We start from the raw sequence: 18,711 nt of genomic DNA on the forward strand, positions 1-18,711 counted from the left end.
TTACTAACCACAATGAGCAGGGTGGGTGATGAACATTAAAACCTGTTTCACTGTTGCTATGGTGACCTGACTATTGTTTTAAGACACACCTGATCAATTGTCACCCTATTTGTTAGGCGTTACGATGACCTGTTCATCAAAGTAAAAAGATATTGTTGTAGGTCTCAATTAAATCATTAAAATCATCATTAAGTCAGTCTTTAGTTATCAGTACATGTATGGAGAGAGAATGAACTGAATGGATGAATCATGAGGGCAGTAACTTTCTAAATATCTACACAGGATGATGAAGCTGTCAGGAAGAGTGACGAGCTGCTGTGTAGCTCTGCTCCTTGCACTGACCTCTGTGTCGGCTGTACAAAAGCTCACTTCAATCAATGATTTGAAGAAGATCAACTTTGGCCAGTCTGTGCCCAAGCACAGTCTTCTGCTGCTCCACTGGTTCGCCAACACAGTTGACATCGACAACAACGACCTTATATCGCTGACCTTTGACCCAAACGGTGGAGATTATGCCTCACATCATTATGGCAACTATGAGAGGCTGTTGGACCCACTGCCTTGGGGATACCGCTACTACACTATTGGCAATCTCCATCAAGACACGTCCATGCCACTTCCGTCTCATATTGTCCATCCAAGCAGAGAGTTTATGGGAGAAAACAGGGACAGGATCATAGTTAGAGTCATGGAGCAGAACACAGGACAACGAGCTCTGCGGAGGATAGACCGAGTGTATATCACACAGCATTATGGGACTTCTGAACATCAGGGGACACCTTATGATCCAGATCATACCTACCAGATCACTACTGGCCTCTTACGACAGATCAGAGAGTTCTCTGTGGGACAAAACCAACAGTCACTGTCGGATCTCAGAAACCGCTTTGGAAGTAGAGCTGATGATTCGCAGTTATGGCAGATCAGAAACACGTGGGGGAGCCTGGCTTGTCTTGGACTGTTGTTGTTTATCGTGATTGAGGAAAAGTACTCCACTAACCAACGTAATAACAGACCTCAAAACAATAACAGACCAGAAAACAGACAAAATAATCGCAGTGGTGATGAGGTGGCAGTGTTTATAGAGGACGATGAGGACCATGTAGCCAGAGGAGTACGCAATTACAACATCTCCAACTCCCTGAACAACTGCCAGAGGTGCTTCTGTTGTATTGTTTGTTTTGTCCTTTTATATTTAATTTTAATTGTGTGCTATAGTAGCTTTTTTGTAAATGTTGTTCAGTTAAGACTATAGACATATAGATTCAGTACAACATGTTTGTGACGAAAGGCCAATGCTTCCACGTCAAACCGTGTCATAAGAAGTGCTGCGAGTCTACAGGGTTTCAGTCCCAGTCATTCATTTAATGTTAATTTGTCAGAGTAAATAATCAATAAAATAATCAAATAAATCAATAAAAATAAGTGATCAGCGCATTTACCTCAACAAGAGAGGAGGAAGTCATCAGTGAATTAAGGCTCTGTAATAATTGCTTGGACTGACCACAGCAGATTTTGACCTCCGTAATGTTTGGAACATCTGCTGTAAATAGATTAAAGTATCAGAAGTGGGCAAAATGGCTTTCATTGTACATTTTAATGCACCGCTCCAGCGTAATCACAAAGCTCCAGCCTTCATGTATGAAGCAATGTTGCACTCCAGCGTGTTGAACCGAGTAGTAATGGCTCACTGTTGATCTATGCTATGTCATGAACAGTACAGATGAAGAGATTGTAAATTGTTCTGATGGATAGATGAAACAGATAAGTGAAAGGCTTTACAGACTGCTGAGGACAGCCTTCACTGATAACATATTAGCTTTAAAAAAACAAATGTACTTCCTTTATGGTTTTGTATTCTTTCTGTACTGTGTAATGTTGTGCGTTTGCTTTTTAAAAATTGTGATTTGTCATTCAGACTCATGTTAGTGTTTCTATTTTAGGTTCAAGGACACTTGATGAGCACAAGTTAGATGTGCAAAGTCATGAAGAAAACTTGAATCTATACCAGATTGTACAGACAATCACTTGAGAGGCACAAATAGAGTCAAGATTACCATTGACATCTCAATGTATCAGCTTTGAAGAGCAAATTAGTGTTTGTCCAACGAAGGTTTTCACTGCTTATATTTTAGAAACTGTTGAACTACCTGTTTGTGATGTAGTGATAATCTTAAGCATCTGGCAAAGGGGGGCAACTATGTTGCATGAGAATATGTACTAAAAGTCTTACAAAAAAGGATGAAAATGTCCCTGTTTACAGTTGAGAAAATATTGGATAAATCAGTATTAACTGAAAAAAAATCAAAAAGAAAAGTAGGCACTGATAACAAGCCAGCTACTACTACAAATCTCTGACTTCCTCACCCTGCAGTCCAAAAGACACACTCAGTTAAACTTGGACAAGAAAAAAAAGGACGAGCTTTTTACATATCTACAGGCACATCACTGGTTAACTCCCACAAACACTGAAAGGGAGGGCTACTTTCATGCATAACTTCCTGTACCCAAAAGGCAGCGCGTGTCTCTTAAGTTTCTTTTACAGCAAAGCAGTAACTGCCTGCTCTCTCACACAGACACACACACACACACAGATCAGACGGTGACAGCAGACTGAGGCAGGTGAGCTCTTTTATTGCCTGATCACTAGATTCCGATTTATCATGACACTGTTTTACGTGATTGATGAAGCATTGATGCCTAACTCTTACTAACCACAATGAGCAGGGTGGGTGATAATAACAATTAGAGAGAATGAACTGAATGGATGAATCATGAGGGCAGTAACTTTCTAAATATCTACATAGGATGATGAAGCTGTCAGGAAGAGTGACGAGCTGCTGTGTAGCTCTGCTCCTTGCACTGACCTCTGTGTCGGCTGTACGACAGCTCACTTCAATCGATGATTTGAAGATGATCAACTTTGGCCAGTCTGTGCCCAAGCACAGTCTTCTGCTGCTCCACTGGTTCGCCAACACAGTTGACATCGACAACAACGGCCGTATATGGCTGACCTTTGACCCAAACGGTGGAGATTATGCTTCACATCATTATGGCAACTGTGAGAGGCTGTTGGACCTACTGCCTAGGGGATACCGCTACTACACTATTGGCAATCTCCATCAAGACACGTCCATGCCACTTCCGTCTCATGTTGTCTATCCAAGAAGAGAGTATATAGGAGACAACAGGGACAGGATCATAGTTAGTGTCATGGAGCAGAACACAGGACAACGAGCTCGGCGGAGGATAGACCGAGTGTATATCACACAGCATTATGAGACTTCTGAACATCAGGGGACAACTTATGATCCATATCATACCTACCAGATCACTACTGGCCTCTTAAGACAGATCAGAGAGTTCTCTGTGGGACAAAACCAACAGTCACTGTCGGATCTCAGAAACCGCTTTGGAAGTAGCGCTGATGATTTGCAGTTATGGCAGATCAGAAACACGTGGGGGAGCCTGGCTTGTCTTGGACTGTTGTTGTTTATCGTGATTGAGGAAAAGTACTCCACTAACCAACACAACTACAGACCGCAAAACTACACACCACAAAGCTACAGACCGGAAAACAACAGACTGCAAAGCTACAACAGACCTGACGAACACGAGACCTGCAGTACTATTTTACTTGTTTTGTTTGTTCTATTTTTACTCATTGCATTGTTCTTCATTTTGCCAGTAAAAAAGAAGTATTGAGAGTAATATTCCTTGATACTGTCTGAACCAAGGTGTGATTGTAGCGCTTTGCAAGAACGATGAGGCCCATGAAGCCAGCACGTACAGAGAATCGGCTAGTTATAAGAACAACAACAATAAAATCTACACTTCCAATACAGAAAGAAACGCGCGTTCATTTTTTGTTTTGTTTTACATTTTGATGTGTATTTTAATAACAGTCACCTGACTTTCTTTAATCAGTCTTTCTTCACAGACAGGCAGGCGGTCTTTTTTACACTGTTTAGCTTCTGTTCAGCGACAGTGGGTTTCAGTTTCAATTCTCTAGTCATCATTTCGACACAGAGGGGAGGAGACTACTGGCTCTATAGTTACAACACCTCAGGGGTTGTTCTGTTGTTCTGTTAAATGATTTGCTTTTCCTACTTTGCTTTTATGTTTTATGGGTAGGATTGTGATGCAAAGCCAAATAAACGCATCTCAAACCGTGTGCTATGAAGTACTGAGAGTCTTGTCTGGGGTCTCACCAAAAACACAGGAACATTTTGTTTATACCTCTATTAACAAAATTGCAGGTTTGTTAGCAACAGCATTGGAACTGAGCAAAACCTTTTTTGTATATTATATTTTATATCATAAGCGCTATCACAAAGCTCCAGACTTCATGTATGAAACAATGTTGCACTCCAGCGTGTTGAAACTAGTAGTAATGACTCACTGTTGATCTATGCTGTCTTAAACAGTACTGATGAACAGGTTGTAAATTGTTCTGATGAGTAAATGATAATGCATTAGCTTCAGAAAACAGAAGTGTACTTCCTTTTGCATTCTTTCAGCGCTCTTTAACATTGTGTGCGTTTATTAAACTACGATTTGTCAGACTCGCGTCAGTGTTTCTATTTTTCGTTGACGGAAAGCGGATGAGCACAAGTAAGGTGTGCAAAATCATGAGGACAACTTTTACTACACCCTATTCTACGGAAAATCACAAACAGGCACAAATAGAGTCGAGATTACTATTGATATGTGGTGGTATCAGCTGTAAGGAACAAATTAGCACTGGTCTATCCTGGCACCAGTGAAAATTACAACATTATAATGAAAATCTGAAATAAGAGTAGCCAACAAACATAAAAGTGTAGCCTATAAAAAATACGTACTGTGATTTGAAATAAGTCTGTGATAAGTGAATACTGGCTAATTATAAGCCAGAGACTATTACAAAGCTCCCACTTCTTCACCCTACATTCCAAAGGACACACTCACTATCAAACTTGGAGCAGCAAAGGTTAGTTTCCATCGAAAACCTGCTCATAAAACTCCCTGATGGCTGACAGAAATAGTCCTCTCCCTAAAGGATCATTCCACTGAAAGCTACAAATAAATATCATCTTTTTGGATTTTTCGAGATGCATAGCTGGTAAAAGGAGAACTACTTTGCAGGGGGAAGTTTAAATCAGCTGTATCATTAAACTTCCTGTGATGACGAAAAATACTTGCCTTGCTAGTTTCATTTATTGAGAAACTGTAACCACATGCTGTCACACAAACACAGATCAGACCAAGCGGATGAGACACCTCACAGCAGCAGACTAAGCAGGTGAGCTCTCTTATTTTCTGATCGCTGGTTTTTTGATTTACCATCACATTACTTCATATCTCTAACACACACAAGAATTTAACTCAAGTCTCCTTTGTGACACCTCTTTGTTTCAATACTGTCTGTGGAAACACAAAGAGGGAATTAGTACTAAAAAGACTAACTTTGGAACATACTCACTTATCTTATTAACATCTGATGAACTTCAGAATACACTTTTTGCACAAAATGTGGACAGTGGTCTTCCACAATTTATCGATAATTTCATCATCCTGATTGTCCGTACTGTAATTTTACGATGTGTGTGTGTGTGTGTGTGGGGGGGGGGGGTGTCTAAGTATAGAGGGTGGTGTATGCTGTACAGATTGTAAATCCCCTTTAGGTAAATTTGTGGTTTGTGATATTGTGATGTAAAAGATTGGCTTGAATGACTTGACTTATATATTACGAGTTAGCTTCATCTAATAATTAATCATCATTAAGTCAGTCTTTAGTTATCAGTACATGTATGGAGAGAGAATGAACTGAATGGATGAATCATGAGGGCAGTAACTTTCTAAATATCTACACAGGATGATGAAGCTGTCAGGAAGAGTGACGAGCTGCTGTGTAGCTCTGCTCCTTGCACTGACCTCTGTGTCGGCTGTACGAAAGCTCACTTCAATCAATGATTTGAAGAAGATCAACTTTGGCCAGTCTGTGCCCAAGCACAGTCTTCTGCTGCTCCACTGGTTCGCCAACACAGTCGACATCGACAACAACGACCTTATATCGCTGACCTTTGACCCAAACGGTGGAGATTATGCCTCACATCATTATGGCAACTATGAGAGGCTGTTGGACCCACTGCCTAGGGGATACCGCTACTACACTATTGGCAATCTCCATCAAGACACGTCCATGCCACTTCCGTCTCATATTGTCCATCCAAGCAGAGAGTATATGGGAGAAAACAGGGACAGGATCATAGTTAGAGTCATGGAGCAGAACACAGGACAACGAGCTCAGCGGAGGATAGACCGAGTGTATATCACACAGCATTATGGGACTTCTGAACATCAGGGGACACCTTATGATCCAGATCATACCTACCAGATCACTACTGGCCTCTTACGACAGATCAGAGAGTTCTCTGTGGGACAAAACCAACAGTCACTGTTGGATATCAGAAACCGCTTTGGAAGTAGAGCTGATGCTTCCCAGTTAAGGGATGTCAGAAACACGTGGGGTGACCTGGCTTGTCTTGGACTGTTGTTGTTTATCGTGATCCAAGAAAAGTACTCCACTAACCCACACACCAACAGACCGGAAAACACCAACAGAGCGGGAAACACCAACAGAGCGGGAAACACCAACAGACCAGGACACACCTACAGACCGGAAAACACCAACAGACCAGGACACACCAACATACCGGGAAACATCAATGATCTGGAAAACAACAGACCGGAAAACAGACAAAATCATGGCAACAACAATCCTTTAAAGGTCTGCTGTTGTGCTGGTTTGGCGCTTTTAATTGTAGCATTAATTACATTTTTGTCCGTTTATTTTGCAATTCGAAATAAGAAATAAGTGACAGTGATGTTCCTTGATACTGTCTAAACCTACATGTGATTGTTGTGCTTGTGATTGAACGCCGACAGCGTAGCCAGCAGGACTTAAGTCTATTGGGAACAGAGAATCAAGTGTTGAATATACAATGTGGCACTGAATACAAAACCTGAACTGAAAACACACAAAAAAAGGTTGTATGGACTTAGTCCTATTTTAATTTTGATAATTTCTGCATTGAGATGCATTTTTCAATGACAATCACTTTCTTCTCAGTCACTCTTCACTGATATTACCAGTTTCCCTTCAGTGACGGTGGTTTTCAGTTTCAATTCTCTGTTGACAGTTTGAGACAGGGAGCAAGGAGAGCATGGTTTCCATATGATCTGCATACTAAGAAGACTGTCTTGATTCTGTACTTAGGGGACCTCAGGAGCTTTTGAACAATGACCAGATGAATTGTACTGTTGTAAGCTGCTGTTTGTTATTTTAGCTTATTTTGTAAATGTGTGAAGATTGAGATATAGGCCCATACACCAATCGCAAACCGTGGACCATGAAATGCTGAGACTCTTCAGGGTCAAATCAGCTTTCAGCATATTTCCCTCAACAACACAAGACAATGTGATCAGTGAATGAAGGCGGTGTAAGGAGTGCTTGTACCAGCAGACTCTGATCTCAACAGTATTATTAAACTGAGGAGGGAGGACTAAGGGTGACCCACGTGAGTGGTTTTATTTCAAGTTCAAGGAAACTGGATGAGAACAAGTCAAACAACATTAGGTTTTCCTCATTCTACAGACAAGAGTTTGAATGTGAAAGTGAACAATGTCTGATAATCATACAGGTTCTACCACAGATCTCCTAGTTTCTCAGTCTGTAGTCCAAAGGACACCCTCACTGTTAAACTTGGACCAGCACAGGATAGTTTCCATCCTAAATCTGCTTTGATACTGTACTGTTAACTTATAAATAAATATACTTGCTTGCTAATGCAGGCTGCTGAAGCTTAAGTCCTGATGAACTTTGGAACAGGTTTTTGCTTTGGACTTTGTTGCTCACCTCTTACACTGGAAGCTCATTGAGATTTACTTAGAATCCTTCTGGCTAGAATGAGCAGGGGGGAGGTAAAAGACAATCAATCAATTCAATGTTGACTATTGACTAATCTTGACTATTGTTTTAAGACAGACTTGAAAAATTGTCATCCTATCCATCCATTACTGAAATTATATTGCAAGACGGAAGGTGTACAAGATTGGATTTCACCAAAAACATGTGGACATTTTGAGCTTTAATTCTTTCTTTATTATAAAAGTATAGGAACTGAGCAAAGTCTACTTCATCTGGTATCCTTCTATTCTTTCTGTAGTGTTGAAACTTGTGTTTATTAAACCATCCTTAACCAGACAGACCAGTGTCTAGTGTTTTTGTTCCAAGTTCAAGGAAACTGGATGAGCACAAGATATTACATGTGCAACATCATGAAATCAGGCGAGTGTCTGTTTTGCAGCTTCCTGTGTGCCTCTTGCAAACCACACATGGCCACACACAGACTTACAATTCATCAGGCCATTTCCACTCCTTGTGACATGCACAGTCCTTGTTCTAGCCAAGTCCCAGGCAGGCCTATCAAAAGGCCTTTATGTCTGTGTGAAAGAGATGAATTCTGTTTTAATGTGGTGTAACTAGGAGAGCACTCAGCAGGCCAGCACAAGACCCAACAGATCATGAGATAATGAGTCATCATTAAAACAGGCACTGCTTCTTATTAGAAGAAAAACCTGATACATTCAATTATCCATTCATTCAAGTTGTGGCATATGTTTTGTTTGATAAAAATGTCGATGTGAGGAAGAATGGCAATCTGCAGAAAACACCTTATTCCTGCCACAAGATAACATAAGATAACACTGAAGTGACACTAATCAATTACTGAGTTCACTCTATGAGCTTTCTGAGATATACACTGAACCAAAACACGTTTAGTTTAGTCCTGTTGCAGCACAATGAGCGTCATTATTTTCACAACTAATTCATCTGTATTATGTTGATTAATAAACGGCATTACTGATGATATGTAATGTAAAGCACAAGAAGTAATATTAAAATCAAAATAATGGCCATCACAAGTACTCCCTAGAGGACATCTTCAAATTTGTCTTGTCTGACCAGCAGGCTAAAACTAAAAGATGTTTAATTTGAAATGATATGAAACACATTTAAAAAAAAGAAGCTGGAAACAGAGACTATTTGGCATGTGTGCTTAAACAAAATTTAGGATTATTTTATTGTTAACATTGTTCCTGAGTCACATTTTCACTACATGACATGGTAGAAATTCTTTTTAAAATAAATCATATGAAACAAAAGTGTATTATCTATACTTTTAACTTGCCAGTTCACAGTGAATGACTTCACAGCCCAACAACGGGTTCATGTTTTGACTCTTCACACTGTAGCCTGGCAGTTACTAAATCCAATTTGCAAAAAACGATATTCGAAGTACCTTCCAAAGCACTTGACTCACATTTTTTGGACCAGTTAAACAGATGGAATTACTTAAATGACTTTGTGAGATCATAAAGAGGTCAGTGTCAGTAATTAGAGGGTGGATGGCATGGGGATGGGGATGGGGGTGGATTACGTTGACAATCTGGCCTTGCAAGTGCTGTGTGTGTGGCCCCACCTCGTCTTCACAGGTGTAAATCAAGGCAACACCTTTCCAATGCAGTTGCCTCATTATTAATGAGGGATATTTTAGTTGATTTGATTTCAAGGAGTCTAAATTACATACAGGTATGGTACTGTAATATCAATCTATGCCTATGCAATCGACTGAGATTAATTCATTCATTCATTACCTGTGAGTTATGCTATCCATGCACTAAAATGAGCTCAAGCACCAAGCTTCATCAGCAGAGTTTTGTCTTGTGCCTCAAAGAGCCAACAGCTTATAAAAGTGAACAGAACTCAACGATAGACAACTTTTCTGTGCCTGTAATACTATTTCAAGACCACTTTTTACATTGTTTTTGGCACAATATACAGTGCTCCAGTGTGCTTAAGTATCAGCCTTCTTCAACAAATAAAATAGTTCCAAGATATAAATAGATCTCAAAGAAAAATCAAACATTGTGCGAGTTGTGGCTTGCATACAGTAGTTTGGGTGACTAGAGCTGATTTATCATCACCCTCAGTCTGACAGAGACCTCATGCACAACACTGCACAGGGCCGCACTGACGTGAGAAGATGAAGTATGAACCAAGAAGTTCAGTTTCAAGGGTTATTAGATGCCAAGGCACTGCTCAACTTCAGAAAACTAAAACATCAGCAAGAATTTGCTCCAGTGTCTTGATGCTTGCGATGCAGTAACAGTAAAATCAGCACAATGCTACATGATAAACATGATGAGGTATTCTCCCAGGATGATGATTAATTGTACTGCAGCAAAAAGTTAAGCTAAGATCACGTTTTTTGGCTGAAGATCTCCATTTTCTCTCTGCTGTGCCAATGCAGTGGTATCACTAAAATCAGACAGGAACCTGCATAGTCCTATTGTTGGAATGCATATCAACTATGCATTTCTTCCCCTTATGTAAAACCTTTTGTTTCCTTTTGTGTGAAATGCTCCTCGCCCTGCCTTGTCATCCCATGCTGAACTCTGACCAAGAGACTCACCACGCCTGAGAAGACAACTGAAAATACATTATCTCACAGAAATCCAAACTACCTATTTATTTTCAACAAGTCAGGGATGGATATTTAATACAAAATAAAAAGTGCCTTTTCTCAGATATTAAATTCTGTCTGTAATATGTATCACAGCAGCAAAGACAATGGGCCACACAAAAAACAAACCACCAGCATCCCACCGGATACAGTGCAGCAACTGAAGTAAACAACGTGACAACTGAAAACATTTTTCTTTTCTAAAAAACACAAAATATTTATATAGAAATAACGAATTTGAAAAAAAAGAATTTTCCAGAATTTGGGCTGTGTGTACTGGTCGCGGAAATGGAAAGTAAATTGTAGTTTTGGGCATGTTGTCAAAGTGGTGCGGCCTGTCGGTTCAGTTTTACTCCAGAATGACTAGAAGTGGGCTTCTCTCATTTTGTTTTCTCCCTGCAGACGGACTTTACAGGAAATCACACACTCTTTTATGCACGCTCCATGTCTTTCTCCATTCTCCCCCCCCGTTTACTGACCCTTTCTCTCTCTCTCTCTCCCTTCCTCCCATCTGCTCCTTGCTTCTTCCAAAGATTGTTTTTAGCGGGGCCTCCCTCCATGTACATGCACAGCTGAGCAGGAAGGTGGTAATCTGAGCCAAATGTGGCAGAAGTTGAGACGTAATCCTCTCACTTTTCCTTGCTTAGTTCCCTTACTGACACCAGGCCGCATTTCAGATATTTAACTTGCATATTTGCTGCCTGATTCACCAGTGCTGTGTTACCTAACAAAGAGATATCTTTAGCAGGAGGCAGAAATAAAATTAAATCCCAAGCTGTGTTCAAAGGAAGTGCAGTGGATAGACACAGACGGGCAAGACACTGCATAAAAAGTGGAAATTGGAGGCTTTCTATTTTTATGTAGAGCGTTTTATGACCTCCAGATTTGGAATGCATCACCTCCCAGCCGCCTACGCCTGGATACTACGCAACCAGCGAGGAGCCCATGAGCACAGCTGTCTCCAGATAACAGTCCTACACACATACACATGAAAAAAAGGAGTCGTTCATATAAATTAAGAGTTAGGGAGGGAAACGGCACAAATAACCTGCAAGCAAAGTGGAGATCCTGAAGCCACTGCAAACAAACCAGCACAAATACACACATATTTTCCCACATAACACAAACCAGATACAAGCTCAAACTCTATTGAAGCCTACTTGTGAATGAACACAGTGAAAAGACAAAGCATGACACTGAAGCAGTAACATAAGCGATGCTCCATAACTCCCAGTGCTGCATAGTTACATTAAACTGAAACTGAAAACATGACTAAAAACTTAGGTGGTGACAAAGTACCAGATTTAAGAAAGACACTCACAGTTAATGTATTTATTGAGCTTTACCAGTAATGCTGCGAACAATGCAGATATTGTCCTGGGGGTGGCGCTGCAAGAAAGGTCATGGGTAAACCTAAAATATTAGGTTTCATGCAGTACAGGGGATGAATATCCACAGCACATTTCATAGAAATCCAGTGTTGTGCATCGAGTTGTTGCTCCAGAGCCAAGATTGTTAATAATGGTCAGGGGGTAATCTAAATTATTTTCCTCCAAATGGGAATATCTATACTGGATGTCATGGCAGTTAGACAAGTAATAGTTTGGGGCAAGAAAGCAAAGTAAAAATAAAAATTTGTTCACCAGATAATATATGGCTTTCTTGTGGGATGACTGGACTAAACACATAACACTCAACGGCTTTGTTCTTCCATTCTTGACCCGGTCTGCCTGAAAGTGCAGTCCAACAGAGCAATGACTCACCAGTTTGCAGTATCTCACCACAGTTATGGGGCATTTCTTGATGTTTCGCCTGAGCAAAACCCACTGCTTACAGCGCAAGTCACTACAAAAACATCTCATACTCTATTTGAGCTTGGGTTCATCTCTGTACCATATGTCTGTGAGGTTAGTCAGCACTCTGCATTGCTAAGGATAAGGACAGATTTCGCATTCATTTACATTATGTTATTAAAACCAGTAAGCATAGTAGTGATTTGTAACTTCTTATGTTCAAAAGGCCTGTAAAGAATGAAGAAACAAAAAACATCAGTAGTTACCAAACTTGCTGATTAAATTACATCAAGGGAGTTAAATCTGCCCTATAGAGACAAGAAAATTAAGCTAATTGGCTATTAAACACACACACACACACACACACACAAAATGAGTTTAACCAGTGGCTGATTCAGATTAAGTGAGCTGGGCTATTCAGTTGCATGTCTGTATAAGTTCTTTTTTAACTGCTGTCGTGGGAGCAGCCCTGGGATTCTCATCATCACCCTCGCTGACCTAAATTCACAGTTAGTCTAGACTGACACGCTCACTAGGACTAGGACTCCTTATGGTTGGTATTGCTACTTGAAATCTGCCTGCTAGGTGGAATAAAAAGAGTAGCAATCCTACACAAATAAAAAGGTTCAAATTTTTGTCAAACTATGTCAGAGAGTTCCGTTTAGAAATCGATTTCAACATGAATTTAACAATGTGTGAATGTGAGTTATATAGCATGTGTGTGAAGTTTGTCGCAATATGGGCTTAAAATGAAAGGGTTATGCAGAAAAGAGAAATTGTGCAGCAACATGGAAAATCAATGATCAGGTCATTTCATCACAGCGTAGCTTCAGCCAAAATGTTGCAAGTCACTGGATTGAGAAACAACCAAAATGAAGTGGCACTTATCAAAAACACAAACAGACTGTGTGACTAAATGGGCTAAATTGCCTTCTTATGCAGTTCACTTCAAAAAACCTGGGTAACTATTTTACACAGTTGGTTTAGAAAAGATGTTGAACAGAGCAGTTACTCACTGTCTGTCGGTCGGGCCGTGGGCAGCTCTGTGACTGGTGACTGCACCCTCTCCACCCTTGGCTCAGTCAGGGAAGGCAGGGGAGCACTTGGCGCAGGAGGCGGGTGGTTGTTCTCCACTGTGCTGCCTAGCACCAAACCATCCGGCTGTCTGAAGACAGGCATCTCTGGCCTCCTGGAGGCCCCCTCAGCAGGGCTGAGGGTCGGGGATGGCGGCTCTGCTTTTCTCTGAGGGGGTTCAGGGATCCTTGAGACTGGGGCTGCGGACAGCTGGGCGTCCATCCGCCTGGGTGGGGCGGGGGGCTCATGGGGCCGTGTCATGCTGAGCTCTACCCGCCTGTTTGTGGAGCTGGAGATGGAGTTGGAGGAGCTGTCCAGGGGCGTACTCCGACTGCTCAGGCTAACCTCAGGCCGCTTGAGGCCAAAGCGGGCAATGCCGGCACTGGGCGAGTTGTCAATCTGCTTAGAGGAGACCTCAATGGAGATTTCTGTGCGGCGTGAGGAGGCTGTTTCAGGGTTACGACCTCCTGTTAACTCAATGCGCCTCATGCCGGTCTTTGGGGAACGTGGATTGGAGGACTCAGAGGATCTGGAGGAGGAGTAGTCAGAGTTGCGGGAGCTAAGGTCGTAACTCCGCTGACTGGATGCGGAGGAGGTGGATGAGCGCAGGGGGTTGGTGGTCCGACGAGACAGGGGCGAAGGGTGTGTGGATGAATCCGTTTCCTCCACCTCAAACGACCGTTTCAGCGCTGAAAAACACAACACATTTGTGATCAGAACAGAACCAGAAGAATCTCTTTAAAAACAGACACTTATGCTGGAGCGACTGCATGATATTTTACTTTATGATTGATATGCAAAACATAAAGAGAAAAACACGACCAACAAATCAAATAACACGAAGCTGAAAGTCTCATTACTTTTCCTTTTTCTGAAACAGCTGCTTTTTCGTTCAGTGATAGCATTGTAGTACCACTTTGGTTTGGACCACACAGAAAGTCACTGATAATCCAGAAAACCACTCCAGCCAGCACCAGTATCTTTACAGGCCAACGGTCTCTGGGCTAGGCGGACATTTCATCAGAAGACAATATCAGCACCAAACTGATTCAACGAAGTAATACAACTAATTTGCTGACCAATAACTTGCTGTGTGGGAGCAGTCAGCATCAAAAGCAATAACAGGCTATGAATACATTCAATGCAAGTATCACAAAATAATGTGGCTCCATTTAAACTGATAAGACAGGACGCAAACACAAATTTCACCATAATTTTACACATTGCTGTAGCCAAAAAAAATAAAAAATCGCCAAAAATCAACGCCATTGAAGACGTTTATCTTACCGGATTTGACACGCTTCACGTAGCTCGACAGCATGGCGTTTATAATTATTATTACTTTATCTACTCGATGAAAATATCCCTTTATTCTCACCCAGGTAGCCTTAATATGAACACATGGAACCAAAAAAAATTACACCGACATCTTCTTCTTCACGTTACGACAGCCGGAAGTCTCGCACACCTGTTGACATGACAACTATCGAACTGACCACGCCCCGCGAGCGTTCTAATTGATCACGTGACCCGGGCTAATTACCATACTTCATTCACTAAAACAAACTCATCGTGTCCATCATGTCATGTTTTATCAAAATGTACCGCGTTGTTTAGGTATGTTTTCTTTGACATATAGTATAATGACAAGTAAATAAGTATTCTGTTGATTTGGCTGTGCGTGTGCTTAATTCACAGTACATGTCATATATGATATGCTGCTGCCTGAACTACTCTTGAGAAGTCGAGATAAATAAAAAGCATTACATCTACATTTTGAAAGATTTATATTGCTTCAGCCGACAAATTTCTGAAAAATCACCCATAATCATTCCCACACTAAGCAGACTTCCATACAAATCAATGAATGTGCCAATGTTCCGCCACCAGCCTTTTGCTTTGGTTGCTGTTAGATAAATGTTTTTTCTCTGGCAAACTCCACGTCAGATGTGAGGGTGACACCTGGCTCTCCTCAGCTCAGGCCCAGACACCGCAGCAGCTACAGCACAAGCCCATGAGCAGCACGGCCTCTGTCCCAGATAAACAGCCGAGCCTGTGCAGGCATCTGGCCTGCTTCAACGCCATGATGGGCCATGCACCATTTTGGGCGAAGACCCTCTTCCTGGGCCACACTGTTTTCACATCCTTGATATGTTTCAGAGGGTCACTGAGATTTTCCAACTTTCCTTCGTAAAAGTCTGATCAAATAAATGTAGAAAATATGGCGTCAGTCCTTGTTATCTTCACTCGCTGTTAAGTTCTCTCGTCTTGGACCTTACAGGTCAGCACTCCTACCTCTAATCAATGCTGATGGGTTTGAGCAGAGCTTCTTTTATATACTTAGAATGAGTACAAGTCACTTACAATAGTTCCTTTTATATCAGGAGCCATCTCACACTGCCTGAGCACAAATTTGATTTAATAGTATATGAATAATCAATACTGTATGACATGTACCAGGGAGACGGCTGGGTGCTACCAATTTAACGCAATGTAAATCTTTAGCAAAACATCTAGATTTAATGCTTTTTTTTTTTTTATCTCAACTTTTCAAGAGTAGTTCAGAAAGCAACATATCAACCATGACATCTACTGCAAAATAACCATAAACATAGTCAAGTAAACAGAATACGTCTACTCCCTTTGTGTTACTTCAAATTCCTGTGTGTTAACTGTATGTGGCAATTTTGGCACTTCTTCATTACACCACTGAGAATAACAGGACATTTTTAAAAAAGAGATTCAAACTCTGGTTGTATATGCATGCACAGTAATATGCATCTCTGGCATTGCAAATCATTTCATCTGTCTCTGACAAGGTCTTTATGTTGCTCACGTGGGAAAAATGTTATTTTATTTGACAGAACTGGCCTTGAAATTTTCCTGGAAGACAGGCTCGTCAGTGTGCTCTGTTCTTCTTTAGATATAAGAAATAGGCACAGGAATCACACATAAGTCACAATGAAGTTATATGTGAAATTCATTGGATGCAGTTAAGCCTTTCTAGTCTTTTCTCCCACTCAAAGCGTTTTAACACTACATTCACACTCTGATAAGAGGCTGCCAGCACTGCCAGGAGGACTTCAGGAGCACTTTGGGGCTTCGTGTCTTGCCAACGCACTGGAGGAACCAGGAACCGACCTGCTGATCTTCTGATTAGCGGGACGACTCTCTACCACTGAGCCACAGCCGCTTGAAGGATAAGACTTTCTTGCTGATAAGGAGAGGAAATGAACCACTAATGGAGCAACTAACTTACTGTAGCAATCCCTAATGAACATTACTTGCACTGTTCATGGATTTGTGATGCTCCGCTTTGAGCAGTGAGCAGCAAAAGCATATTCTGATGCTGTTTGCCTAGAATCGTGCTAACTATCTGTATGTTTTTATCTTTCTCTGTGTGTGTACGTGTGTTTAAACACAGCTGCAGAGTAAAGCAAACACAGCCTGGCCTTCCCTGGTTGGACACAAACTCTCTCCCTCTGTTAATGTTACACCGCACTGCATCGTGGGATTAGTGTTTGTGTGTGTGTGTGTAGGAATGAAGGTAGATGTGGAGGTCACACGTTAATATCGCTCTCAGTGCATATTTATGTGAGCAAGGTGGCACTGTCTCTGTCGCTGTCAATGTCCCCGTGTGTTCATGCATGACTATACGTAAAGTAGTGTATGGTGTGTGTGTGAGTGTGTGTGCAGGTTGGGATTTTTTTTCAGGGGTCACAGCTGTATAAGTGCGAGCATGTGAAATCAAGGACAAAAGCACTTGATGTCTCCAAGCTGCTGCATGCTGCTGCTGCTCTGAGGTGATAGCAGTGATCGCAGTCCTTCCATCCAAGCTAAGATAAAACTAATGAGCACCAATGTGAAACAAATGTCAACCTTAGTGCTCACTCTCTCTCTCTCTGTGGCTCTCCCCGTTAGCTCTCCCTCCCTCTCTATCTTTCAGTCGACCTGGAATTAAAACAAAATCTTCTTTGAAGAGTTTTGAACCCCAGTGATTTTGGACTCCATTCTAAGAGATATATTGTAAACTTGCTAGCCGACTGAACTGCCAAATAAGGAAGACATTGCAGTCAAGCATGATGTTTTTCAACCAACACACACTGAAACATGGTTAAACTGCCAGAAAATCACATGATGATGCTACTCTGTTCTCCAGTGTAGCATATACTGGATGAGTACCACATGGACATTCTCTGTGCCTCTCTGAGCATGACAGTAGATGAGTCGGACGAGCCAACGTGTAGTATTGCCTTTTGTCTTCAGTCGGTGAGAGAAACCCAAGTTCGCTTCAGTATAAGCAGGAATTTAACTGCTAGTATCTCATACAACAAAGGTATTAGCTACACTTATACAATATTCTGGCATACTGTGCTTAAGGCTAAATTCTAATCCTTACGATTTTGTCAAATCAAACCCTGTTTTTGATACTATTAATGAAGGAGTCCACCGTTCTGCTGGGTGAAAATTGTCTTCACACGCACAAGGGATTCCCAGGAAATGAGGCATGCATATAAAAGAGCATAATTTACTTATAACGGTAACCGCTAATGCAAGTACAAAATTGACCACTCCTGCTGCTTCACATTATAAGCATTCAACTGGCAAAAAACAAGAAAGCTTTTGTAGTGAAGCAGCCACAGGAAATGCAATGAATTTATCAATGTCACAGAGCTGTGATCATCGTGAGTAAGAATAACCAGTCACAATGACCTATTAGATGATGAACCCCAGCTGAGAGGCTGCACACCTCCAACTCAGCAAGATAATCACAAATTGTTTGGCTGCACTGTAAACAGATACACCAGCTCCTCTTATGTTAAAGTAGTTGCTCAGCAAGCGTTTGCTGTAGTGCCAAACCTTACTTGTCGTTACCATGGCTACCACGGGTGTCGACAACTCCACCAGGACTGGGATTTAAGACATAATCTCACAATGTAAAACTCACAACTGAAGTCGCTCATGCTCATACACTGCCGATTACCACAGTAGCCTGAAAAGGCTCTGCATGTCAAAATGAGCCTTGGGCTGCTGGAGTAAGAGCATTAGGCCCTTAAATACAGTCTTTAAGCCCAACTCCCTTTCCTGGAGGTGTCTAGTACAGCTGTCAAACACATTTTCCATTCCCTGCAGAAAAAAACACTTCTCTCTTCACTCTTCTCACTGTATAAAAGAAAATCTTTCATAACAGACTAGCTGTTTTTAGCCATAGCATGGAGCCTGTTGATAACTCTGGGATCTTGCCTGGGGTTGGAATTGGTGCGGTTTGACTC

General features: G+C 41.4%; 2 protein-coding genes across 4 annotated transcripts in view; one reads left to right on the forward strand and one right to left on the reverse strand.

The window, feature by feature from the left end:
• The window catches only part of septin9a (septin 9a), a 71,481-nt gene that overhangs the window by 26,683 nt on the left and 26,087 nt on the right, over positions 1-18,711 (reverse strand). For all 3 annotated transcript variants that reach the window (XM_070848712.1, XM_070848714.1, XM_070848713.1), the window contains one exon: positions 13,381-14,127. In XM_070848712.1, coding sequence (XP_070704813.1) covers positions 13,381-14,127 — 747 coding nt within the window. The remainder of the gene's footprint in view (positions 1-13,380; positions 14,128-18,711) is intronic.
• LOC139217375 (uncharacterized) lies at positions 79-1,906 on the forward strand. The gene has a single exon (XM_070848717.1). It carries the CDS (start codon positions 284-286, stop codon positions 1,253-1,255), a length of 972 nt encoding a protein of 323 aa, XP_070704818.1. The 5' UTR covers positions 79-283; the 3' UTR covers positions 1,256-1,906.

This window comes from Pempheris klunzingeri, chromosome 17 (assembly GCF_042242105.1).
Source record: "Pempheris klunzingeri isolate RE-2024b chromosome 17, fPemKlu1.hap1, whole genome shotgun sequence".
In the NCBI taxonomy this organism is placed as follows: domain Eukaryota; kingdom Metazoa; phylum Chordata; class Actinopteri; order Acropomatiformes; family Pempheridae; genus Pempheris; species Pempheris klunzingeri.

Bases quoted from the DNA above. Each gene is read 5' to 3' on its own strand.
- LOC139217375 (XM_070848717.1), top strand. From the start codon at position 284: ATGATGAAGCTGTCAGGAAGAGTGACGAGCTGCTGTGTAGCTCTGCTC.